The sequence below is a fragment of the Gallus gallus genome, chromosome 7, assembly GCF_016699485.2.
Source record: "Gallus gallus isolate bGalGal1 chromosome 7, bGalGal1.mat.broiler.GRCg7b, whole genome shotgun sequence".
NCBI lineage: Eukaryota > Metazoa > Chordata > Aves > Galliformes > Phasianidae > Gallus > Gallus gallus.
Window position 1 is genome coordinate 27,969,269 of NC_052538.1, and position 17,948 is coordinate 27,987,216.

At 46.1% G+C, this 17,948-nt stretch overlaps 1 protein-coding gene across 2 annotated transcripts; it reads left to right on the plus strand.

Moving 5' to 3' along the window:
- Nucleotides 1-1,442: 1,442 nt before the first annotated feature.
- SCTR (secretin receptor) lies at nt 1,443-16,119 on the plus strand. 2 transcript variants are annotated; one of them, NM_001397498.1, is made up of 13 exons: nt 1,443-1,905; nt 4,346-4,469; nt 6,290-6,400; nt 9,316-9,419; nt 9,710-9,807; nt 10,532-10,664; nt 11,329-11,482; nt 11,574-11,634; nt 12,136-12,205; nt 13,735-13,826; nt 13,922-14,060; nt 14,239-14,280; nt 15,315-16,119. In NM_001397498.1, exons 1-13 carry the CDS (start codon nt 1,681-1,683, stop codon nt 15,489-15,491), a joined length of 1,530 nt encoding a protein of 509 aa, NP_001384427.1. In that variant the 5' UTR covers nt 1,443-1,680; the 3' UTR covers nt 15,492-16,119. The 2 variants fall into 2 exon arrangements, with proteins under 2 accessions (NP_001384427.1, XP_040559475.1); XM_040703541.2 differs by having other exon boundaries at nt 1,451-1,905; nt 11,362-11,482.
- The last annotated feature ends 1,829 nt before the right edge of the window (nt 16,120-17,948 follow it).

The window sequence follows — 17,948 nt, forward strand, 5'->3', positions numbered from 1 at the left end:
CAGCGGCTTTCAGGGCAGGCTGTGACAACGTGAACAGAATGATAAAATACTCCTTGAGCCAAGGTAAGGGGCAGAATGACTTTGCTCCCACTGAGGTGACGCAGCACTGCCAACGTGGTTTCTGCGGACTGCTGCAACCGCACTGCTTGGCTGCCTCTCAGACCCCCTTGTAACAACTGGTTTAACCCTTCGACCAATTTCAACCGAATTCTGTGAGCAAGCAGAGTTCTTATGCCAAAATTCCTACAAGTTTAGTGTGGACAGAGGGAAGGAATGCAGAAATATTGGCCCTTTGCAAGGCAAATGCTGAGCATGTGGTAACTTCTTGTTGTGATGCCCACTGGGCAGCTGCTGGGCAGGATGGCTATAGCTTGGTGCTTCGTGCCCAGCTCCTGCCCCAGGGACACCAAGAGAGATGAAGGTGGTGTGTAGGAGAAACAGGGAGCATTGCAATTTGGCTGCCTTAGGGAGCACGGGTAGGCATGAGCTGGAGTTACTGTGGTCAGAGCAGACGTGGGAAGGGCACCACAGTCTTAGGAAACCCCTATTCCTCCATCACGCTGCTTAGGGGATGGCTTGCTCAATGCAGTGACTAGGTTGTAAGTACTCAGTAACAAGCAAGGTATCTCATGGTCACAGTCAATGTCTTGGCAGGTAGATCCAGAGTGCTCCCCGCAGTCTGGGAGCACCTCATCACGTTCAACCTGTGCCCAGGTGATGGGAGATAGCAAATCAGAAAAGGGAGCAAAAGTTGTTCTGAGGCACTTCACCATAGCTGAGGTTTGCAGCTGTCTGAGAATGAGCACTACTGCACAGAACAACCTCTGGCTCTTCTTGTGGCCATGCTCATTACTGTGCTAGAAGGAGACTTGTCAAACCAAGGTTCAGCTCACAGCCAAGGCAAGCAGAATTTTGCAATACTTTTGCCAAGGAAACAAAACCTGTGAAAATTCAGTGTGGCTGGCTGACAGGGAAGGGGACTGCTCAGGTATGCTTATAGGGAGGCTGAAATTTACACCCCACCACACAGTGCCACAAGGATGCAGATGCAGTGGCACCTTGCATCCCGTAGCATCAGGACCAAATGCAGACAGGCTGATTCTCTGGATGTTGGATAAGAGGGTGGAGTGGAGCATTTAGTGTCCTCTTCATAAGGTGCGGAAGAACCAGGTCCTCTTGCCCTTTCCCTCATGCCTAACCCCAAGCCCTAGCTCACCTCCAGCCCCCCAACTCCCCCACAGCAACCTCTGGCACCCCTCAGCCCCCCATGCTGAGGGCTGCGTGCTCACTGTGGGAGGCATGTGCAGAGCTGCCGGCAGTTGGAACAGCACAGCCAGCCTGGATAGCATTCCTCAAACCCTGTTTCCCAGCAGAGCGCTTATTCCAGGGCTGGGTCCTCCCCTGGCTGCGCTCTACACTAATGACTATTTCCCCTTAATAGATTACCCGTGCCATTGTGGGGCTGACATCTTACACTGAAGCCCTGCTTGGTTCCTTATCATGGGGGAGGAATGATCGTTCCCCACTGACACCCATCAATAGCAGTGAGTAAAAGCCAGGAAGGCAGGCAGACGAGAGCAGGAACATGCCCCACAGAGGTGCTGTTATTCTTGGGACAGGAGGCTACTGTGGAGGAGGAGGAGAGCTTGAAGGGTGGATGGGGGGGTTCTGTCACTGCTGATGCTGGCTGGGGCTCTGCAGCTGAAGAGAAGCATTGGCTCAGGATGGTCAAAGCTGGGAAGGGAAAAAGCGAGGAGGGAAAGGGACAAAGTGAGGGGAGCTGAGAGCCAGGCTGGAGAGCACAGACAGCCCGGTGACCTCTGGTGCGTGAGGGATGCGGGAAGTGGGCTGTGGCTGAACATGTGGACCATCTCGGTGATCATCTTCTGGATTTCAGCCGTTCTGGTAGGTGCTTGGAGCTATTTATTCCCAATTGCATGGAGTACTGTTGTCTGAATAAGTGCACCTCTACCCCATGAAGCCGTCGTGTCTTTGCTTTAAAAGGTCTGTGTGTAAGCTGGGATTTATTTTCTTTTATTCTTGCTTCTGCTGCTTCCCACACTAATTGACAGTGTCCAGGCAGCCAGATGCTGGCTGCCTCGGTTTCCCCAGCTGTACAAAGAGGACATTGTTGTTGCTGCTGTGCTCCAGGCACTCGATACCATCAGAAAGACAGCTGAGCCTGGAGTGTCATCTCTGAGTGCTGTTCAGGTGCTTTCCAATCCTGAAAAGCACAGGAAATTGAAGCTGAAATTTGTCCAGCCTGGTTGTGAGAAGTTAGGAGACAAACTCCTGGTCCATATAAAGAATCACTGCTGCAGTGGCAAAATTGCTCTTTGTCCCAGCAGGAGATCTGGCTCGCTCTCTGATAAAACCTGCGTTCCGCTTAGATCTTTTAATTGCACAGGGAATAGTCTGCATTGCTTTGATTGTGTTTCACACTAAACATTGACTGTGCTGGTTTTCTTGCCATTTGGGTTTCTTATTTGTAGGTACCACCAAAAGGCTCTGTAAATAGTTGTCTTTATTCAGGGTGCTGCTGAGAGCACCTCCTTCTGCTTGCTCTCTTTCCAGTCTTCCAGAATACAGATTTTGTACAGGCATACAGCCTGGCATCCTTTTTTCTCCCTTAAACCACTTGTGAAGCTTGAAACCTAAACCGTGAAGCTTTCAAGCTAAACCGTCTGGGAAATCAGTGTCTGCAAATATTCCTTCTATTAAATAGCATTTAGATCCACTCCTTCACAGGTTAAGAAATGCACTTCGGATATCGAGTTAGCACAACTATTTCTGCTCGGAATGGGTTTGATACGATTTGATTTGTTTTGACATGTTAAATTTTCTTTAAAGAAATAAGAAGGATAGCTAACATGACGGCTAATGTTTGATTTACACGTGCTTATACTGCAGTGAGCCACCCGCATGCAGACCAAGCCAGTTCTGTTGATCTCTTTAAATGTTCAACACTAATGTTGGTTTTTAACATACTTCCGAGGTAACTCCTGGGAGTAATGCAACAGAAGTCTGCTTTAGGTCTGAACAGTTGCATTTGTTCTTGTCCATGATGAAAACATTAATTGCTTTACTACTGGTAATCAAATGTTCAGCAACAGAGAGCGATAAATAATGTTTAAAGGATCTGTCAGTGTTTAGAAATGATCGAATTCAGCCTTCAGCCAACAACAGAAACAGCTAAATGCAATTACATTTCCTTGGACGTGTTACTTCATTTGAATGTCTCTCCTATTTTTTTTCCAAGATCAAAGGGATTTAATGCTTTTAAATCCTGGTGCCAGAGAACAGTTTATTTAACCTGAATTCTTTGCACGAGCAATTCAAGAACATTCGTTTCGCTATGCAAAAATGATTCATTTAGGATTTATTAATTTCTTAGCTCACGAGGAGCTATTGTCATAATGGGAACCTGGGTGTAGCCAGTATTTTCATTGTTTAAAATGATGGAAACAGGCAAAAGTGGTGCAAGTAGATTTTCCTGCTCACTGGGGACCAAGCAGGTCTGTTCCAAATGGGAATCAGGCTGACATGTTGTTGTGTGGGGGGATTTGTTATCATTAAGCACACTGCAAGGCGTAAAGACCAGGATCTCGTCCTACAAATCACCTTGCAATGATTTTCAATACGTGCCATTTGACTGGCGGATAGCTGTTTTGTACGTTAATTTTGGCCCAGCTGCATGTGACATAAACTGCACATTCAATGGCTACATCAGGACCGAGTTCAGACTTACGTTTTAGCCCTTCCTTGTGAGAAAGGAGGATGGGGAAGGAGGGCGGTGAGAGAATGAGCTCAGGACGACCTACAAACAGTTTTCTTGCAAGAAATATCAGTGAGGTGCTGCTGTTGGCTTGGCTCCCGCAGCTCCAAAATCGGTAGCAGGGGAACAGGCTTGGGTGGGCTGCAGCCAGTGGACATATTTGGGCTGGTTGTGCAAGTGAATGTCACCTAGGAAAATGAACAGCGAAGGTCTGTGGTTTAACACTGCCATAAGTGGATGTTTAAGTACTCCAGGAGAGCCCAGCAGTGCCCTGGATGTTTCCGCAGTCCTTACGAGGAGCACCTTGCTCAGGCACTTTGTTTAGCAGAGTAACAGACTCATTTCTCTCAATAACAATGTCAGCAAATGGGAAAAGGCAGGAACTGAGCCTGTACGTGCCTACTGCTGTCAGAAAAGAGCAGACCTAATTGAGAAAATTGGCTGTATTTCAAGAAAATACTGCCCACAACCAATTGACAGCATCAAATGGAGAATAGGAGCATAAGGAAGGCAAGTCCTGCTAAGTAAGTTTCAAGAGGAAAAATAATTCTGCTGCCTTTATATTTTCAGATCAGGGCTGTCCCTCCTGTCTGCGACCTCCTGAATGTGCTGAAAAAGGAGGAAGAAAACTGTGCTGAGATTTTGTCCCTGGAGGCAAGGAACAGAACGCCTGCAGATGATCTCCTAAGCTCAGGTAAAGGTGGATGAATGTACAAGGTAAAAGCTGTTCTCAGGTCAGGTGGGTGGCTCAGTACCCCCACGTTCCTCCAATAGGAGGCACACAAGCAGTTATTTAAGCTTGCATGTGATTGGAGAGTTAGCTCTGGCAGCAGCTGGGTCAGCAGCTCACACAGCACTCAGGATCAGGATGGAGGCAACAGATGTTGTGTCTGATTAGCCATCACCGCTGGGGGTGGGCTTGTGTCATCCGTAACATCTTGCAGGCTGAACTGATCCTGGATGACTTCTGTAGACCATGAAGTGGCAAGATCCTCATCAGCACAAGAGGTGACAGTGCTCCATGAGATGTACTCTGTGCAGGGTTTGGAGCAAGACTTGAGGCTTTTGCTTAGTTTCAAAGTCTTCCTCCCTAGCAGAGGGTGTTAAGACACATGAGAGTTTCACTGTAGCCAGGCCCACGGCAGGACTCAAAGGGAAGATCTACTGCATGTTTTTTAGCTTGCATTTTTTTCTGTGCTATCCATCCCTGTGATCCATGCAGACTGATGGGTGTGAGTTCTGCCTTGGGGCGTGATGATAGTGGAGTACTCAGAGGAGGCTAGCAGATATTCCAGAAAGCAGATCTGTCTCGTTGCATATAGAAGAGACTTAATCTAGTTTTCAGTTGTATCCAAATCTTAAACGTCCCCCTCCATATTTTAATACAGGAGACTGCTACCCTCTGTGCCCCCTCCCTAGATCCACACAGAAAGAAGCTAAATGAATAGGACTGTGTTAAATCTTTGAGAATGCATGTCCAAGGGCCATCAAAATAGCTCTTTAAACTCTGTTGTGCAAAGGGGACCAAACAGGGCACAATGGTGTGAGTTCAGGGCTACCCATGTAGCAGAAAGCATTGAGCTGGAAGTGGGCAGAGTGACTCAGCCCGTGTATGTCACCATAGCTCTGCAAACATACCTTCTCCTGGCAGAGAAACTCCCCCAAAATAAACAAGGACAGGGTGCACAGCTATCCTCACGTAATGGTTTCTGAAGAGAGAGCACAGGAATTTCCTTCTGCTGGTCTTTATTTGAAGAGGGTCTGTTACCTTGGTGAATTATAAAATAATGGTTTTATTACAGGATATAATGCTTCTAGTCTGCATTTTTCTTCATCCTTTAATTATCTGCATGTCTGAGTTCTGTGTGGAGATAATCCTGCAGGACTTCAGTCTGAAGAAGAAAAACAAAGCTCTGGGGGTCTCGTGCCTGTCCTCAGTGTACCATGCAGGGAAAGCTTTGCCCGGTATCATTCTGGAGCTGTTTAAACTCTTTGTCACGTTGTGCCTCTTTGTGTTTACACAAGGATTATGCAAAGAAAACACCAGGCTGATTCAAAGTGGAAGCTTTAGAAAAGTTGAAATGTGAGCTAAATTTTTCCCCTCTGTTTTCCTTTATCTTTCCAGCACCATTCAATAGTTCCCAGACTGGGAGGACTTGGAGCTGAGGGGGGTCTGATGTAAGGCTCAGCACAGCCCAGTTTGCTCTGTGTCTGGCTGCCAGAGATCAGAGCTGTCAAGGACCAGAATGGGATGCTGGGCTTGGTCTGAAGCCAGCAGGACCTGCTCTGTCCTCAACAGCTCCCAGAAGGACTCGCTCTGTCTCACCCAGCAGAGCATCCCCGTACCCGTAGCTGCTTTGGTCCTTGGATGATGCTGCACGGTTCTTCATTGCTGGGAGATATAGTGTGGTGCTTCATTTTTGGGAGATGCTGCATGGTGTTTCATTGGTGTGAGATGCTGTACGTTGTCTCACTGCTGGGAGAAGCTCCATGGTGTTTCACTGTTGTCTCCAGGCAGATGTGCTGGGATGTGGGATAACATGAGCTGCTGGCCTTCGTCTGCTGTGGGATACACTGTCAGTGCTCACTGCCCCAAATTCTTCCAGATGCTGACTGGGAAACAAGGTAACACCTTTCTTCCTGAGTGTTTTTTTGTTCAGTGTGGGTATTTAGAGGGATGTCACTGTCAGGTCTGAACTTGAAGAAAATTCTGTCCCTTTAAAGCCAGATGGCCACTTAGCAGCTCCATTTCCATCACTAAGCTAAAGGTGAGAAAGCCTAGAGTTAAAGTAGAAAGGTGTTGCAAGAGTTTGTTTTTCTTAGCCAGACAAAGATAAGTGGAGGAAATAAATGCTATCATGTAAAGTAGCTTTTTCACTTAATTTCCTAAGGGAATGGAGCTTTCTTCAGTCAGTCTGTGTTTCCCGTTCACATCACTCTTTGGCTGGTCTCAACCAAGCTTGACAAGAGAGCAAAAGTTCACACAGCATTAAGCTCATGCAAGCTTTGGGAGAACCAACCAGCCAGGTAGGGGGAAAGGACCCCTTTTGTGCCTTCCTCAAAAGGAAATCTGCTCTGGGGTTCACCCATTAGCTCAGACAGTCTCCGTACACAGAAGTAGCAAAAATGCACAGGAACTCAGGTTTCGTGATCCCTCAAAAAGAGATGAGCTCAAGCAACAGTTGTCTTTATTTATTTATTGAGCAGCTAGAAATGGAGTGAAATTTATTCCCAGTACAATACAGTAATCGGGAGCCACTAAGTAGCAGTTTCTGCCTGCTTTCTGCTCATTTCTGCTTCTGAACAATGTCTGAGAAATGTGCTTCCATTTCTCTTTGTGTGTTAATGATTCAAATCAGGAGCAGAGCTTGGCTTTCCTTGGTTGTACAATGTGGATTAATGAGGTCCACTGCTTACAGAAAAGCAGGCATTGATTTTGTGGAAGGAGAAACAGGAGGCAACATATTAGCTTTGTCTAATAAGGATTAGATAACTAGGAGGATAAGCATTTAGCACTCTTTAAATAAAATCAGGCATGAACTGTTTGTATCAAAAGGAATACCACACTGCTTTCTGTACACACAAACAGCAGCTGCCCACTGGATCCTATAATCTTGTATAAGGACAGAGGAAACACTATACAAAGTCACAGATTGCTGAGAAAATCATCTGTCAGGCACAGGCTCACAAATCTTCAGCACAGTGATACTGAGCCTTAAACGTGTCCAGTGCGATCCGTGCTGGTGCAGCCGCTAGAGGGATCCACTCCCTGCCTCTGCCCGAGCAGCCAGCATCGGCTCGGGGGGAAAACAGGAATTTGGACATCCAAAGGTCATAGCTACATGTCAAATGAGCATTGCATTATCTTGGAGACAGATAGGCTAAGAGCTTTAAACTTTATCTGCCCTCCTGATTGAGAAGCTGAGAGCTGAGCCACTTCTGATAAGCGCTAATCAAAGAGACAGAGTTGAAAACAGAACTTCTCCAGGCTGAGCAGTCCCAACTTTCTCATATAAAAAATTCTCCTGTCCCTTGGTCGTCTTTGTGGCCTCACAAAGATCTCTCCTCACAGTGGGGAGAGATGTTTGGGGGAGCTCTTTCTCTTCCTTTTGTTGTTGCTGTATGGAAAACCTGGCTTGAAAAACAATCCTGGCCCTTCGGGTGATGCTAAGCTGGAACAAGATGTTCATAAAAGCATCAGAATAACAGCCTGGTACTGACACACCCTGAGCTCTTCCCACATGGCGATCTCAGCATGTTTGCAGTGCTTTGCAGTTGCACAGAGGTGGGTGCAAACCAAGTGTGGGCACGCTCTCAGGTCACCAGGATTAGTTCAGAGGCAGCAGGAGCCCCTGACTGTCCTGACAGCCCCAGCAGGGCTCCAAAAAGCATAAACCACTGTCAAACACCGCTGCGTGCGTATCTCCCTCTGTTCTCTGAACACTGCAGGGATGTTTTGCAGAAACTGGATGCCTCAGAGTCCCTGTGGCTAATTGTGTACACAAAAATAGACTTTTAAAGTGTCTTCTGTCAAGGTTTCCACTAAGAAGGGCTGCCGATTTCAGGTTTTCATTCCCAACAGCATTGAAGGGTGTCTCCTACTGGATGGATGCATGTGATTAGGACAGCAGGCAGTGGTGTTATTTCTTTGTGAAAGCTTCTCTTCAACCTATAGCCTATACGTGCATGGTAGGGCCATTTTCTGCCTGTGAGATTGCACGATGTTTAGGGCAGGACTGCCTGCTTCCACAGTTAGTGCAGGACATGAACGTGGGCACGTTCAAACCTGTCCTGCTTAACCATGTGCAACTTGGTGGCTCAAGTCTCACTCGACGTGGGAAGTTGGACGCCCAAATAGGTGAGAAAACTTCCCTCTGCAGACATCTGTCTGAAAGTGAAATGAGTTCTGCAAAAGCCTCTTTTTCCCCAGGGACTGGGAAGACAGCCACAAAGGACTCAATGAACCTAAGCGTTTTGCTTTCAGAAATCTAACTTACCTGAGTTAGCCTAGCCTCTGATTTCCAATAAGCATGAGATAATGCCTGCACCTGACTATGGGGGCAAGCCTTTTATTTTCCATTTACATCTCACCAATAAAAGCTGTGCCCGTCTAACATGTTGCATTCTTCTCAGACTGTGACAAAACATGGTGCAGACCTGAGTTGGGAACATCTGAGTAATTTGTATGGAGTATGAATCCGTGATTGAACAAGTCGTATGTTTGCTGATCTTGGAACACTGGCCAAGAAATACCAGATGTACCGAACAGTATTATTTATGTTGCAATGAATAAAAACACATCCATCACAGTCATCCCTGAGTTGGCAAACAATATTATGACCCACACAAACACACTGGGCAAGTATCAACACAATCAGCTCAGCTGCATTTCACCTCCAGCTATGCAGAGTGCACTGCCCTGGGGAGAAAGTGCTCCATTGCTTTTGGAGCAACCCTACACGTTGGTGACTGACTAACAAAGGTACAACTGGAAATGGTTACAACCTGGTTTTGCCTTTTTTGTTGTTGTTAACCTACAGGTTTTGTCTATCGAAACTGCACCAGCGAGGGTTGGTCCGATCCATATCCAAGACCAGATATCGCTTGTGGCTACAATGTCAATGACACAACAAACGAGGCGAGAGTGAGTCTGAGTGCCTGTGACCTAGCACTGCTTCTGTAGAGCCCTGGGGGAGGGACGTGCTCAATCTGATAAATAGAGACTGGATAACGTGATTTACCCCAGGCAGGGTTGTGTGTATGGGCTTTCTTCAGCACAAATGTTTCTTCAAAGGCTCGCTGAGATTAAAACTTCAGCAGCTGATTTTACAAGAAAACCTACTTGTTAAGAAACAAGGGACAGCCTTCTCTTGCTGTGGGCTGATTTCTAACAGATGATCAAAGGTGAAGATGAGAATATCTGTTCCCCCGCAGCGTTCCTATTTCATGACCCTGAAGACAATGTACACCATTGGGTACTGCACCTCCCTGGTGACGCTGACAATAGCCTTGGTGGTCCTGGCCTCTTTAAGGTGAGGAGAAGCATCACTGGTTGGGTTTGATGAGGACCTCTGGTCATCTCAGCAAACACAGACACTTCTGGTGTCTTTCACAGCAAGTTAAACATTGTAAGTATTTCTGCAAACCTTCACATAAATCAGTGATAGGAATGAGCTGAGCTCTGTTTCCCAAAACATGTAAGAGATTTTCCTCATATTGTGTTCTCCTGTCTTCTCCAAAACGTAGCTGAACATAGTTTGCAGGCTGAAGTTTGCACCACCTCCATGCTGAGATTTTGCCATGACGTCAGTGTCCCTGAGGCAGGCTCCCTTTCCTCCTGCTGCTCTCCTCACTCGAGACTAAAACTTGGCTCTAAGCACTGTTGTGTTGACTTCTGGGAAAGCACTGCATGTTTACAGCAGTGACCTGACAGAGAGCTTATCTTAATGTGTCTTTATAACCTGGAATTTGCACTTTAGTCCTTATTCAGTGACCAGTATGTTAGACCAAGCATATTGGCATGAAATCCTAGTTCTTTTGGCAACGTTTGCCTTTTTTAGTACCTGAATGGAGCAGATGTGACTTTAGCTTTTCAAGGCCTTCTTTAGGGTGTCCTTTGGAAATGCACAAATCTTCCTTCCAGAGACCAAAAACCTGTGTTTTAATTTGTCAGCTCAGCATTAAAAAACTGACATGCCTTGCATAGGAATGTTATTTCATAGTAATGTTGCTTCATAGGAGTTCTCTTTGTTACAGGAGACTTCGCTGTACAAGGAACTACATCCACATGCATCTCTTCACATCGTTCATTTTGCGAGCCTCATCGAATTTCATCAAAGATAACGTTCTGTTTTCCTCTGAAGACACAAACTACTGTGATGCATACACGGTAACCCTCTGCCTTCCAACTTGCTCCATGCTTCGGCTTCCCAGCAGGATCCCATCCGTAGTTGGCATGCAGGGAAGGAAATCTCTGTCCTAGCTTTCTATTTATCGTGCTGGGGAAGGTATGAGGATGAAAAAGGAGATATACAGAAACTCAAGTGTGCTTCCTCCTGGCTACAGATACCCATTTGCAGGTATCTACAATCCCAAGTGTTGGAGCAGAGGGCATCCAGGTTGCTCAGAAGTAGGTATCTGTGATCATCTGCTGTACAGCAGTGACTGGTGTCCACAGAAGGCACCCAGCGTTCAGTACATGGACACAGAGGCACCTAAATGTGGGTGCCACAGTCCGTGAACATGGCATACACCACCAGGGTGGAGATTCTGACATGGATCATACATCCTGGTCAGTGGTGCTCAGGGAGAAAATAGGAGAAGACATTAAATATTGCTGACTTGTACTACTAATAAGATGTAGGTTTGCAGCCTCAGGATCTGGAAAAGAACCACATAAATTTGGAAATGTTTTTTTCCTCTTCTTTTAATTAGCAACAAAATATCTTGAAGATATTTTGGATCAGGGCCCTGGAAAACACGTTCAATGCTTTAAACTCTCCTGAAAATAGATACAAATGGCAGCAAAAGTTAATTACCCTCTGTTTCCTCAGGCTGGCTGTAAGCTTACCATGGTGTTCTTTCAGTACTGCATCATGTCTAACTACAGCTGGCTCCTCGTGGAGGGACTGTACCTCCACTCTCTCCTGGTCATTTCCTTCTTCTCAGAAAGGAAGTTCCTTTGGTGGTTCATCGCCCTTGGATGGGGTAATGGTTCTCCTTTTTGTAAGAATAATTGTCAGTCCATGGTGCCTTTGGGGTGGATTTGCAGAGCACTAACTGGCTTTTTCAATTGCAGGTGCCCCAACCGTCTTTGTTGCTGCATGGGCAACTGCGAGACAGCTCAGTGAAAATGTTGGGTAAGCTGCTTCTAGGGCCAAGCAGTCCAAACTGCTGTGGGGATTTCCTGCTCATTCCCCACCGCTGGCAGCCAAGCAAATCCATCGCCACTTAATTGTAGTGCACGACTGGATCCAAGAGCAGGGGGAGAGGAAAAGTCCGGCTGAGTGGGCTGAGAGGGAGCTTCCAATTTCATTTGAGCATTTCTAAGGGTGGGAGATGACTTTCAAGTATGAATTCATCTTGTGAAATTTGAAGCACCTGCACTTGATCAGTGAAGTTTTGTTCTTTTCTCCCTTGCAAAGTTTTGAAGCAGGAAAAACATTCTGCTTCAAGGGCAGGACCTCTGCTTCTTGTCCAGTGCAGGTGGACAGTTTTCTGCTTTCCCAAAGATGTTGCACCAGATAAGTGGGAACAGGAAATTCACATTGTAGAATCAAGCACAATACAGACTAAATCCCTTTGAAAACACACCAGTGTTTTGATAACTGAATGCACCTTCTTCTCTTCTATTTTTGCAGGTGTTGGGATGTTAACACGAATGCCAATACCTGGTGGATCATTAGAGGCCCTGTAGTTGCATCTATTTTTGTAAGTTTTTTCTGGAACGAGCACCTTCAAACTGTATTTTCAAATATTGTCAAGTTAGACATCATCTACACAACATACTCTAGAAGTGTGTTAATGAAGCAGTCTTAGACATGTGCCTGAACTGGTGTGACACATGAATTACCACTTAAGCAACTTCTGCACAGCAGGGATTAGTCAGTAACCGATGCCCTGAAGCTAAGTTGCAAGGGAACGCTAGAGAGTCCTCCCAAGAAGCAGGAGCCTGAAGATCAGGTTTCCACATCCTGTTGATTTCATACGAACTTGGCTGGCTTGTGGAAGCTTGTTTTGGACTGTTTCAAGGAAGGCTTTGGAGGAGAAAACGAGATGCTGTACATTTCAGTACAATAGCCTTTGTGTCTCCTGCTCACTGCCCCTCTTAGCAAAGCCAAAAACAACTTGCCTTACACGACCATTAACTTTTGTTTTCCGCAATGAAAGCAGCTCACAGGTTTCACACACACTGTAGGTCGGTAGGCTGCAATTAAACTGTTAAGGCATTACTCACTGAAATGAGGTATAGGCATTGAAACTCAGTGTGAACCTGCCGGGTGAAAGGCAGAGCTGATATAAAGAACACATTGGCACAAATAATACTTTATGTCTACGGTGTGAGCATTTGCTGGTGCTCACCTTTGTAGCTTCGGGTACTGAGGCCCTGGAACTGCTGCTCGGAGACAGTTGTTTACCCAAGTGTGGTGCCCTGGAGGTCTGCAATGATTCATATGAAGCTGCTGTAGAGGAAGAGAGAGCCCTGGCATTCACTTTTCCTAATGACTGCAAGGTGAAACCCCAGTCCTCGTTCATCTCTGAGAGTTCACCCCCATCTCCTCAAAGCACTGATCTGCCTCGGGTGGAGCCGTCTGCATGCTCCTGCCTGCTCACCTAGCAGAGGCTTTTCTCAAGCCCATAAGCCACATAGGCAAACAAACAGCCAGTCCTTGAGAATTCAGATCTAATCTCTTTATTCCTCTCAGCACACGGTCCTTAGCAGTTCAAAGGGCAGAAAATCAACACTGATAAGCTCCTTTGTGCTCCCTGACTAACGTGCCTTGCTGTGCTGCTCACTGGCAATTCCTCCCAGCGGGATTCCCCCCATTCCCAGCAGATTTTCGTCAGTAAAAAGCCTACACGGCAGAGATCTGATCCTCTGAGTTAAAAAACAAACAAACAAACAAAAACAACCAACCAAACAACAGAATCCTCAGGCCTGAACCCCATGTATCCCAACACTCCCACTGTATTTCCCTGCCTTTCCTTCATGGCTGCAGCCAGGGAGGCTGGGAGACATGGGTCGGGGACAGGGATGGAGACAGTGACAGCTACTAACCTACAGGCCATCCCCAATCCTCCATTCTCCCTGCTCAACCACAACACTCCCAGTGGCTCTGCTGAGGCCTGGCAGCTGCACTTGTAGTCATGGGGCATTATTGATTGCTTGATTTTTTAATGATATCTTTCATTTTCTTTTTTTCTTTTTCTTCTTTTTCTTTCTTTCTTTTTTTTTTCAGGTTAATTTCATTCTCTTTGTCGACATCTTAAGGATCCTGATGAGGAAGCTCAGCTCACCTGAAGGACGGAGCAGCGATTTCAACCAGTACAAGTAAGTCCTGCACACTGTGACTTTACACCATGTCAGCCCTCCTCGGCTCCTCTTGCCCCTTCTACACCAGCTTTCCCCTTTGTTTCTGCTCTCAGGAGACTTGCCAAGTCAACACTTCTCCTCATCCCGCTCTTTGGGGTTCACTACATCATCTTTGCTTTCTTCCCCGAAGACGCAAGTAGTGGCACAATGGAAATCCAGCTGTTTTTTGAGTTGGCTCTTGGATCATTCCAGGTAATATTTGACATACTACTCTTTTCAGGGCAATAAGAGGAATAACACGTAGCTCTGCACAGAACAGAGCCCGAGTGGCAATAACAAGCTGCCTGATCTCCTTTCAGATATCTCCTCCAAATTTAAAAGCTGAAGCTGCAGTTCTAATTCTGTGACCACATTTCTTTTTGTCTTTCAGGGTTTTGTTGTGGCCATACTTTATTGTTTTCTTAACGGTGAGGTGAGTTTTGTATAGATAACGTTCTTTTCCACTGTTCAAGTATATCTCATGAATTAATAGGATATGTTCCCCCATGAGTTACACATTCTGAGGATTTTCTTCCCAGATACTTAACATCACCCCTGAAATGCCTCCCAGACTTGGCAAACCAAGGTCATCGTATGCCAGCTGCAATCTTCACTGCTCAACTATTGCAGCCCTTTCCTAAATCAGATGGCATTGTTACCGTCTGGTAGTGGAGGATGGGATTACCACCCCACACATTCTCACACTCAGAAAATCAGAGCCCAGTCCTCACATATGACGTCATCATCTGTCATACCGTGTGTTTTCTCTGCTTAATCCTTGGGAGGGAATTTAGAAAAAGCTGTATCAGGTCTAGATCTATTAGGACTCTCATAAGGCAAAGCTTTTGGAAGAAGACTGTTGCCTTTGTAGTTGTAAGGTTCCCTGCTCCTGAAATATTGCTGCTGGTAGAGACAGGGGGAGATGTCATCCAGACCTGGGAGATCCCGAGGTTATTGGAGGGGAATTGAAAAACCAAACTGTTAGGGCCTAGAAGGTCAGAAGGAAAAGTCTGAAGGGAATGAGGGCTTAGAAATGCTTTGAATGGTGCTTTAACAGGGTTTCAGAAAAAGTGCTTTAGAAAATCTGCACTTATTTTTTTACCCTTAGCGTCAAAATGTCCTGTTTTGTAAATACAAAAATCCTTCACAAATCCAAACCAGACATTTAACTAAGGCCAGCTAGTCTGGGTAAACAGCTTCACCAATAATTAAACAGAAAAACAGGTTGACAGAAAGTTGCATAGCTGCAGCAGCGCTATCTCCAGAAGTGACAAGACACAGACCCTACCCTCATCCCTTAAATGGGGCTTAAATAAACAAATCCAGACCTTGGCAAAGGTGACATTCTCTCCCTTTCCTGTTATACTGCTCTCCTTGGTGCAGGGATCCAAGATAAACCAGCCAAACCAAGCTGGTTTGTGATCTTTCTATTTTGTGATCTTTCAATGTTGTGATCTTTCTGCCTAGGTTCAGCTGGAAGTTCAGAGGAAATGGAGGCAGTGGCACTTAAGCAAACACCTGCGTCAGCAGCTCAGCACCTCAGCGAGTAATGGAGGAAGTGGCGTAACTCAAGAGATGCAGGTGACCAAGGCAAGCCCACCACAGGACAGGAAAGCAACTCCCCAAAGATCAAGCATTCTTTAACACTGCACTCTTAAGGGACGCCTCCATGCTCAGATACACGTGGTTAAATCTCATGGTCTGTGCTGGGAGCCTTGTGTATATATCCCACATCAGGACTTGGCTGTAGACCAGCACTTCTTGAAGCACATCTGTTCATCTATATCCTGTGTAGCACCGGAGTTATTTTGCAAGGCAAAAATGGGCCAAAACACTATTCTCTTCCTTGGGTTACTGACCACAGTCATGTACGTTTCTGTCCACGCTGATATTTTTACGTTGCTATTTGTACCTTAAATGTAGCTCCTCCTTTTCTGCGTGGCTCCCTTCCAACCCTAGGCCAGGCTGGTGGGTTTCAGATGTTTTGCCTTTCTTCTGCTGTTGAATCTAGAAGGATATTCAGCTTTGCAAGATGGTAGTTACAAACCATTCTTTGATAAAGCCCATGGGTTTGATATGCAAATCCAATTAATGCTTAGAATTTACCAGGGTTCCAAGTCCTTCAGTTGTGGTGGATGATGACAGACACAGTGAATACAAACCATGGTCGAGTTTTTGCTTCAGCTGTGACTGCATATGCATTGCTTGAGTATGCTCCAGTGATGGAGTTTTCTTCCTTTGCCTCTTCTAACAATGGAGATCTTGAAAATAACAGTGGTCCAGTTTGTTTTTTTTGTACAGCTTTTTTTTTTTTTTAAGGTAGAAAAAGCTATTTTAGCAAAGTCCAGGAGTTGCCATGAAAACTGCCCTTGGTTGAGTCACAAAAGGATAAAAGAATTCGGCTAGCAATGCAGTCAGGTCTGCTATTTGTTTCTGTATCTTTACCCCTTTGAGGCAGTCCTTACCAGGCATTCCTTGAGGGCAAAGATGACTGAACAAAATTCCATCTATCACTTTCTCTCTGCTCCTGGTCACATATAAGATGTCATCAAAACAGACACAGCTCTGCCAAGTGCTGACAAGAGGCATTCCCCAACTGCTCTGCCAAAACAGGTCACCTGCAGCAATGGGAGAGCTGAGCTTCCTCAAAAGCAGAGGAAAAAAAAAAAAATCAAATATAAAGGGTTGAAATGGTTTCCAGGAATTAATTTTAAGCTTATGTTCTTGGAAACGGCAACTTTGTTCACGTCAACTTTGTCCTTTAGAACTCAGCCAAAATGAGTGGGAGGAACAGCAGAAACTAGATCAGCCCTGTGAGTGAGAAGGGACTTCTCACTGACCTTCTGAAGCCAAGTAGACCCTTCAAGTTCTGAGGCTTTTAGTCAGTCCCAGGTCATTTTGTGAGACAGATATGTCCAAAAAGAGACAGCCATTAGCCTTATTTTCTCACTGGCCCACAAAAGCTGCAATATGACCAAGGAGAGTGAAACAACCTCTATGTTCCCTGTCTGAGAACTGAACGTTTGCAACTCAAGCCAAAACAACCACTTGTTTTAAATGTAAGTGCCTTCTTCTGGAATGAATGAAGAAATATATATCCAGAGATCTAATCAAGTGTAATTAAGCAGCTCTAATGCAATTATTTGCTATCCCACAGAGCCCAGCCCAGCAGTGATGGCACAAGGTTGGGTGGAGTTTGGGCTGAATGGGCCTGATCCATCTGCAGAACTGTGACTCCATAAAACCTCACTGATATCAGCTGATGTTGGTAGTACTCAGAGCTTTGGGAAGAGCAGGTCCACAAGGGCAGAAGCGGGTGGCCCCACCCCTGGCACCACATCATAGGTGGTGGCACCTCACCAACCTTCTGCATGGGCAACGTGAAAGCACTCATCCCTACCGGGGATCTCCGTGTCTGCACTAATAATGGATGAGTGGTAATGGTCTTTAGTTGTACCAGGGGATCTCAAAGCTGGATATTAGGAAACCTTTCATCTCAGAAAGAGTGATGATACACTGATGATGCCCAGGGAGGTGGTGGAGTCACCAACCCAGGAGGTGTTAAAGAGCCATGGAGATGTGGCACTGAGGGACATGGTCAGTGGACACGGTGGGTGTAATGCTATAACGTGATGGAAAGCACAGCAATAATAGTAGTGTGGCAGCCTTAGGCTGCAACCAGTGGGGACAAACTCAAATGCAGCAGCCACAGAAACAAAGGAAGAAAAATCCACTTACCTTTAGAAGGCCTCCAGCAGGTAGGGACCTACAGCAAAATACCCTCACCTCCACTGCCAACCCTTAAATGAAGGCTGGGAAGGGTTGCATCCTGGCTCCACCCCTTCTGGTCACTCAATGCATTGCATGCACCTGAGCTCCCCTGGGCTGGCCCTGCCTTCCCACCAGGTGTTCAATCACTGCTTCAAGCCGTGACTCAGCATTTCCACTACAGTGGGTCAGCAGTTGGAGTGGGTGATTTTAGAGGTCTCTTCCAGATTCCATGATTCTATGAACAGGAAAGAAAAGAGGCGCTGATCTATGGGACCTCTGAGATACCTACACATAGATGAAGGGTAGCAGGGAAGTAGACCTCAGCGAGCA